Genomic DNA, 8,172 nt, shown 5'->3' with positions numbered 1-8,172 from the left:
TCTGCTACCTCAGAACAGCTTCCCATTTTACAGCTGGAAGCAATAGGGCTTAGGGAGTTGCCTCTTGACTCTGGGATTTAAGAGCAAACCAGGATTGAACTTGGGTTCTTTGATGCCTGGTGGCAGGTGCCTAGGCAGGGGTCCCAGCCTCACTATAGCTCTGGTCAGGAGTGAGTGGGTCTGGAGTCCTAGTGAGGAAAAATGGGTGAGCAGCCAGAAGCTACATCAGAGGGTATGGGGGACACGCTGGAAGGGAAGGGGGTGTGTGGGCAGAGATGGGACCAGACAAGGCTGGAGCACTGCTTCTCTACTGGAGGAGGACAGAGAGGATGTGGGTACTTGCACGTGTACCAGCATCTGGCTCACCCAGAAGCCCAAGTATGACCGGCGGTGCCCCGGAATACCCAGCAATGCAGGAGTATCCAGACACCTTCCCGGCCTCAGTTTCCCTGCCTGAGTGAGAGAAGGGAGCTGGCCACATTAGTGTCCAACTCTGCAAGGTTGCCAGAGTAAGACAACTGCATCTGAAGATGCCACCCAGAGACTGTTCACGGCAGCCAGCGGGCAAGCCAGGGAACCACCCCCCCTCCCCCGTCCCCCTTCCTTTCCCCTCTCTCCCCTCTCCCCTACTTGCTCGTGGCCTGGCCCCGCCCCTCGCCTTCCTCCGGTGTGCGATGGGGGGCGGGGGGCGGGGGGCGGGCAGAGCCGGGAGGAGCGAGCCTAGTGGACGCTGCCACCTGATCCCATCCAGGCGCTGAGAGGCAAGCCACCGGCACTCGGCGCGCAGGGCCCCGGGCACCCTCGGACCCCGTGCGGATTTCGAGACAAGGGTCCAGAGATAGCGGCGGCCGCCCCCAACCCGGGCCAGAGGCAGAGCCCAGGCGTGCGGTGTGAGTACTGCAGTGGCCGGCATGGGGTTGGAGGGGTGGGAGTGGACCAGACCGGGATGGGGGCCGAGAGGCGGGCGGGAGAGTGTCTTGGGGGCGTAGTGGTTGGAAAGCATGAGGAGGGGGGCGCTCTACCCCTGGAAAGTGGGAGAAGATAGGGTGAGCGGGCCAATCTGGCCTATCCCCTATGGTGATCAGATCCCACTGGCAGGATCCCTGGGGGATGCTGGGATGAAATTGAGGGAGTGGGAGGTATGGTGCTGGTGGGCAGTAATGGAGACAGGAGGATGGAGGGAATTCCAAGGCAGGGATGACGCGGGGGTGGATGAGAGAGAGAGGAGGCTGGGGGGCCAGGGGCAGACCTGGTGCAGGCTGGGGGGTGGGGGAGGAGGAAAAAGAGGGAGGTGGAAAGATTTGCTCTCCCAGGCCAGTACTTTGCAGACCCCCTCAGCCCTTCGCCCCTCCTCTGGAGCACCCTGGGTCAGCGTCCCTCAACACTGGGCTGTCCCATCCCTCAAGTCAGGACAGGATGGAGTCTCCGGGCCATCCAGCAGTCAGGTCCAAGTGGTCCAGTCCAGGGCACCCCTTCCTCCAAGTGCATCGGTTTCAGCTCTAGAGCTCAGAGGAGACAGAGGAGAAAGGGCTCCTTTAGGAGGGTGGGCACCCAGGCCCATTTTCAAAGCTCTGGTCGGCTCTACTATTTCTTTGGTTCCCTGGAGAAAAGCTAGCAATTTGCAAAACTGGGCAGCAGCGTGAGGTAGATTGTTCTGACTAAAATTAGCACTGACATTCTGATGAGCCTGGGCGTCCTGACCTGCCTGGGATAGCTGGGAGAACTCTCTCTATGGAGAAGACACCAGGCACAATGGGGAGTCGTGTGAAGCATCTGAGGGCAGGAGCCAGGGCCACTGCTCTAAAGCACAGCTCCAGCAGCACCATCACGCACCCCACACCAGCCAGAAAATCCGATGGAAACCCAGCCCAGTGGCCCCCTCCCTGAGAGGCACTGCCTTGGCCCCATCTCCAAAACAGGCATCTTGGAGTCAAATTGCCAAGGGAAGGCAGGCCTCCCACAGTGTCCGAGCAGCACCCTCTCTCAGGACCTGGAATGTTTAGCCTGGCCGAGTGCCCACCCAGAGGAGACAGGGTTACTGCTTCCAAATACCTGAAGGTCTGTCATGGAGAAAAATGTTCTGTGTGCTCTAGGAGGGCAGCACTACCAAGAGTGCAGAATGGGAGGTGGAAGGGGCAGGCCGAAGCAGGTGCTACCACTGGCAGGGTAATCCTGGCTGTCCCGGAAAGAACCTGAACAAGCTGTAAGTTGCTCAGAAATGGACCAGGCTGTATCAGGAGGTGATGAACACCCTGTCATTAACAGTGGCCATACAGAAGCTGGTGCCCACCTTCAGGGGCTGGTGTCCAGGGAATTCCTGCACTGAGGATGCCCTGTCCCCTGTCCCTAAGCAGGCCTCAGACTGGGGCCTGGCTAGCTCCCCAGAGCTCAGCCATGTAGGGAAGTGGGGAAAGGCCCAAGAGTGGGACAGAGGGGGATACCAGGCACCTGTCACTCTCTCTGTGCGGCCAGTAGAAGCTCTGCCCTCGGGAAAGGTCCCCCATAGCTAGGCTTGACTTCCTTGGCTGACCCTGAATCCTCTGAGAAATAGGGTGGTTTCTGCAAGTTTAGCAAAGGTGGATGTAGACTCCCCTCTTCCCATCTTGGGACACTTCTGTCTAATCACCAAGTTCTCTAAGCAGCAGGAGTGACAGAGGAAAAAGGTGTGTATCCTTAGAGGGCCAAGGGCTCTCACTTCCTCCTGCAAGCAGCCCCAGCCAGGCCAGGCCAGCCCTTCTCTGCCCCAGCAATCCTTGAAGAGACAGGGAGGGCCTTAGACTTCCTCTGCTGTGCCCTTGGTTACCCTCTGTGGCTGGACCCTTTACCCTTGGCTCCGGCCGGATTAAGTCTGTCTGCAGGCAGGTGGAGGGAAGCAGCGATAAGGCCTAGAGAGAAGGGGAGGCATAAGCAGAACATCTTTCCACCCAAACAGGTTTAAATGTAATCCAGGATTAAGGGAGCAGGGTCAAGAAGAGAGACTGGAAGCCAAGCCCAGGGCTCCCGGAAAAGGTGATGATCAAAAGGGTTTTCATATTACCTTACCCCTCCTGGGACCCAGGTGTCCTAGTTCCACATGCACATGCCCATCAGGTTCCAGGCTCCCCCTCCCCCGTGGAGAAGGATATGTGTGAGGGCTGAAGCTAAACTTGAACCTGGAGACTAAGGCCCCACCCTAGCTTGGGGACAGGCATCACTGCTGAAGTGGACTTTCCACGGGAGCTGCCCAGGATTGGGCTGCCCTTAAGCCAAGGCATTCCTGTGGGGAAAGGAGACTTGTGTGTGACCAAGCCCTCCTCCCCTCTCTTACTCCTGGGCTTACCTGGGATGGAAGCTCACCTTCTCCTGGAGATCCTCCGTAGGGCAACAAGCAGGAGCCACCTCTTACCCGACCCACACCCCGCCCAGGCTGCCATCTCATTGCTTTGGTCAGGCACTTTTCCCTGCAGAGTCAGCTGATGGGGCCGCCTGGGTTTCAGGTGTCTGGGGATGGAATCCAGATAGGGCTCCAGGATTTCAAGACCTTCCTTTCCCTCATGAATTTCTCAGTCTTGGGCCCTCAGGGCAGGAGCCCAGCTAGGAGCGCTCAGGACTCAGAAGGATGCAGAATTGCCAGAGTCTAGGGCAAGGTTGGGGAAACCAGTTCTCTACAGAAATAGCATATACAGTGTCTAAGGGCATGGACTTTGAAGCCAGAAACAGCAGGTATGACTCTCATTTCTACTGTTACCAGCTGTGTAGCTATGGACAAGTGATATAATCTCTTAGAGCCTCAGTTTCCTTATCTATACAGTGGGAATAATACCTAGGTCAGGGCTGTGGTGAGGACTAAATGGGATTAAGTATGTAATAATACAGTACATAGAGTAAGCCTGCAGTATCGACTCAAAGCCATATCGATCCAAGGAGGTGAAGGCCTGATCAGTGTTTCCGAGGAGCTCGGTTTCTCTGGGGAGTCAGGACCAACCCTGGGCTAAAGCAATTGGGCAAGGAGTCCTGGAGGAGAGGAAACTTTGAGTTGAGACCTCTATGTTCTGAGCCAAGCCCTGGCGCTAAAGCCACTCCACTGGGGAGACATGTACAAATAACCATGAGACAAAGACGAGTTAGGAGCAGGCAGAGAGACAGAGACAGGGCTGAGGGATGGGAGTGGCTACAGCCTGAAGGGCTGGCTACACCCCAGACCCTGTAATTCCACCCAAGACTAAGTTATCTGGAGCAGTGAGGAGATAGGGTCTTGATAACGGGAGGTAGGAATCCGATCTGCCCTGGCCTCTCTGCTTACCCCACCTGTTGGAGCTCTTTGCATCAGACCTGCTGGGGGCCAGATCCCATCTCCTCTGCCCACTGCAAACCCGTCTGCCTTCTTCTGCCAGGCTTCTCGGGAACACTGGCCCTGCTACCAGAGCCGCAGGATCCCCCATGAGTGCCTGTGAAGGGAGTCCTGGATAGTGAGGCCCTGGCTGGTCCAGGGGTGGGTACTCCGCCATGCCACCCATCCTCCAGCGCCTGCAGCAGGCCACCAAGATGATGAGCCGCCGGAAAATCCTGCTGCTGGTGCTAGGGTGCAGCACCGTAAGCCTTCTCATCCACCAGGGGGCGCAGCTCAGCTGGTAAGGGGGCGTGGCCCCGGCGAGGGGGCGTGGCCCCAGGGGGCGGGAGCTCCCCTCCCCATTCTTCCACCTGCTAGAAGGGTCCTGCTAGGCTTTGCTCCTCCCCTCTATTCTGAAAGTGCTTTCCCTTTAGGGCCACACAGCCTCCCTGGACAGGGACTGCTCTTCAATGAAAGGGCTGAGTGACTTGCTCAAAGTTACAGAATCAGTTAGCTGAGATCCGAATCCAGCTCAACTCCCCACAGCATGCAGCTAAGCATTTCCCCAGTGGAAACAACTTCTCACAACTTCCGTAGTGCTGGGCAAGGCCAAGTCCCCTCACTTCTCCGAGCCCCCGTTTTCTCATCTATAACGTGAGACATGATATGTGTGACACAGCCAGTCACCCTCACACAGGATACCATGTGATTCATGGGAACCCCAACCCTACTCCTGACTCACTGTGTGAACCCAACAAATCCCTGCACCTCTCGGAGACTTCATGTCCCCATTTTCTACACTGTCTGCCCCTGAGAATGGTGTGAATGCGCCCAGCCCCCCTTGCCAGATAATTTGGTTTGAAATCCCAAACACCCATGTTTTAAGAATGAAGCAACAGAAATGAAAGCTTCACGAGGGCTAGGATTGTTTTCGTATATTACTGTATTTCTTGAACCTAGCATTAACCCGGCACATAGTGGACACCCAAAAAATATTTGATGACTGAATGAATGAGGCTTTAGAAGCCTCAAGAGAAACATAACAATGGGTTGCTGCAAAGCCCAGTGCCAACCATCTACAAAGTGAGGAGCCAGTTAAAGAGTAAAAATGAGAAAGAGCAAAAGGATTTAGTGACCACGTGAGTCGTCTCCAGACTTTGTGTAAGTGATTGTTCTCCTTTTGGCCCTCAGTTTCTACATATACAAAGTGGGATTCCTCAAAGATCTCCAGGGGTCTTTGTCCCTTATTTATTTCTACATAAACAAATTATCTTAAAGCTTAGCAGCTGAAAACACAAACATCTCTGTTATTTTGGGTCAGGAAGCCAGGTGTGGCTTACTGGGAACTTCTGGACCAAGGTCTTTCATGGGGTTGCAACCAAGGTGTTTGCTGGTGATGCAGTCTCACCCGAAGGCTTGATTGGAAGGGATCAGCTTCCAAGCTCACTCACGTGGTTTTGACAGGCTTCAGGTCTTCAAGCCGGCTGGTGGACTGAGGGCCTTAGGTCCTTGTTGGCTTTTCCCACTTAGTGGTAGCTCCCTTTAGGGCTGCCCACTATATGGCAGCTTGCTTCCCCCATCATCTGTCATCCCAGATTGAGTGAAAGACACCAAGATACTAGCCAGCCACAGTCTTTCTATGATGAAATTTAAGAAGTGACATCCCATCATTTCTGCCCTCTTCTCTTCTTTAGATGCAATGATAAGTCCAGCCTAACTCAGGTGAGGGGAATACTCAAGGGCGTGAATACCAGGAGGGCAGCAGGGATCATAGGGGGCATCTTAGAGGCTACCAAGCACCGCCCTCGACCTTTCCATGAGTGCAGCCCAGGCGGGGCCGTGCTGTGGGGCATCCCACAGTCCTTGGGTAAGGGCAGGGGTCAAGCGGCAGCCCCCTCACACCCTCCTCTCCGCACACCCCCTGGGCCTGGCAGGTACCCCAAGCTGTTCCCCTTGAGCTGCCCTCCTCTGCGGAACTCGCTGCCGCGCCCCAAGCACATGACTGTGGCCTTCCTGAAGACTCACAAGACGGCAGGCACGACGGTGCAGAACATCCTGTTTCGCTTCGCCGAGCGCCACAACCTGACGGTGGCCCTGCCGCACCCGAGCTGCGAGCACCAGTTCTGCTACCCCCGCAACTTCTCGGCGCACTTCGTGCACCCGGCCACGCGGCCGCCGCACGTGCTGGCCAGCCACCTGCGCTTCGACCGTGCGGAGCTGGAGCGCCTCATGCCGCCCGGCACCGTCTATGTCACCATCCTGCGCGAGCCGGCCGCCATGTTCGAGTCGCTCTTCAGCTACTACAACCAGTACTGCCCGGCCTTCCGGCGCGTGCCCAACGCCTCGCTCGAGGCCTTCCTGCGCGCGCCCGAGGCATACTACCGCGCTGGCGAGCACTTCGCCATGTTCGCACACAACACGCTGGCCTACGACCTGGGCGGCGACAATGAGCGCAGCCCGCGCGACGACGCCGCCTACCTGGCGGGCCTCATCCGCCAGGTGGAGGAGGTTTTCTCGCTCGTCATGATCGCCGAGTACTTCGACGAGTCGCTAGTGCTGCTGCGGCGCCTGCTGGCCTGGGACCTGGACGACGTGCTCTACGCCAAGCTCAACGCGCGCGCCGCCAGCTCGCGCCTGGCCGCCATCCCCGCGGCGCTGGCGCGGGCGGCGCGCACCTGGAACGCCCTGGACGCCGGCCTCTACGACCACTTCAACGCCACCTTCTGGCGCCGCGTGGCGCGCGCGGGCCGCGCGTGCGTGGAGCGCGAGGCGCGCGAGCTGCGCGAGGCCCGCCAGCGCCTACTGCGGCGCTGCTTCGGGGACGAGCCACTGCTGCGGCCTGCCGCGCAGATCCGCACCAAGCAGCTGCAGCCGTGGCAGCCCAGCCGCAAGGTGGACATTATGGGCTATGACCTGCCCGGCGGCGGCGCCGGCCCGGCCACCGAGGCCTGCCTCAAGCTGGCCATGCCCGAGGTCCAGTACTCGAACTACCTGTTGCGCAAGCAGAAGCGCCGGGGCGGTGCGCGGGCTCGGCCCGAGCCCGTCCTGGACAATCCCCCGCCTCGGCCCATCCGAGTGCTGCCTCGCGGCCCTCAAGGTCCCTGAGCTCCGCAGGCCTCCAGGAGTATGGGTCCTGCCCTGCCCTCCCAGGAGTCCAGCCAGGGGCTGCCTCCATGTCCTGCCCCCATGAGAGCCCTTTCTTTTCAAGGGGCTTGAGTCCCTCGCTGAACTTTGGGGTACGCCTCCCTATCTGAGCCCCCGCTCCCGATCGTGGGCTGAACCCTGCCTTCGGGCACGGCGCTGATAGGCTGGATCCAGCGCTGGGCCACCCTCTCCTTCCCAGCTGGTTGGTGATTTTGACGAGAGGCCTGAGGGCTGTCCAGAACTGCTCACCCTGCCTTTTTCTGGGGGCTGAGCCCCCACAACCTGTTTTTTCCAAGTGGATAAGCCCAGGCCCCATGGAGAGAGGCTCAGCCCTAGGGAAAGGCTGCTCTTGCTCTCCCTCCCAGGGCTTGAGGCTCCCTATACTTTTCTGTCTTCCAGGTTCTACCCTCCCCACAGACCTAAGCTGCTCCCAGTCTCCCAGAACCAAGAGTTCTTGGGTTGGGATTTTTGTTTGGTTGGTTTTTCTTTTTTTTAATAAAACATCTTTAAAATGTGCGAGTTGTATGTCAGTCATAGAAGCCGGATTCCCCACATTTGAGGATGAAACGGATGCCCAGGAGGAGCTGTGGCTGGACCCATGAGGATGGGGGCCTGGACTCAAGGTCCCCCGCCACCTGGCATAGGCCTACAACCCTCCTCAACCGCTTGACCGACTGGGCCCCCAACACAGACTGGCCACCTTAGCCCCACTCACTTTC

At 58.0% G+C, this 8,172-nt stretch overlaps 1 protein-coding gene across 2 annotated transcripts; it reads left to right on the top strand.

The window, feature by feature from the left end:
- The first annotated feature begins 668 nt into the window (after window positions 1–668).
- GAL3ST3 (galactose-3-O-sulfotransferase 3) lies at window positions 669–7,969 on the top strand. 2 transcript variants are annotated; one of them, XM_016921284.4, is made up of 3 exons: window positions 669–890; window positions 4,374–4,610; window positions 6,244–7,969. In XM_016921284.4, the coding sequence occupies exons 2-3, from the start codon at window positions 4,486–4,488 to the stop codon at window positions 7,412–7,414; spliced, it is 1,296 nt and encodes a 431-aa protein (XP_016776773.2). In that variant the 5' UTR covers window positions 669–890; window positions 4,374–4,485; the 3' UTR covers window positions 7,415–7,969. The 2 variants fall into 2 exon arrangements, with proteins under 2 accessions (XP_016776773.2, XP_054517392.2); XM_054661417.2 differs by lacking the exon at window positions 669–890 and having other exon boundaries at window positions 4,522–4,610; window positions 6,004–7,969.
- The last annotated feature ends 203 nt before the right edge of the window (window positions 7,970–8,172 follow it).

Source organism: Pan troglodytes, chromosome 9 (assembly GCF_028858775.2).
Source record: "Pan troglodytes isolate AG18354 chromosome 9, NHGRI_mPanTro3-v2.0_pri, whole genome shotgun sequence".
NCBI classification, from domain to species: domain Eukaryota; kingdom Metazoa; phylum Chordata; class Mammalia; order Primates; family Hominidae; genus Pan; species Pan troglodytes.
The sequence above is the reverse complement of the archived record's forward strand: the minus strand, read 5'-3'. Positions and strand labels throughout refer to the sequence as shown.

Coding starts and splice junctions, on each gene's coding strand:
- GAL3ST3 (XM_016921284.4), top strand. CDS start 4,486: ATGCCACCCATCCTCCAGCGCCTGCAGCAGGCCACCAAGATGATGAGC. Junction 4,611..6,243: donor CAGGGGGCGCAGCTCAGCTG/GTAAGGGGGCGT, acceptor TGGGCCTGGCAG/GTACCCCAAGCTGTTCCCCT.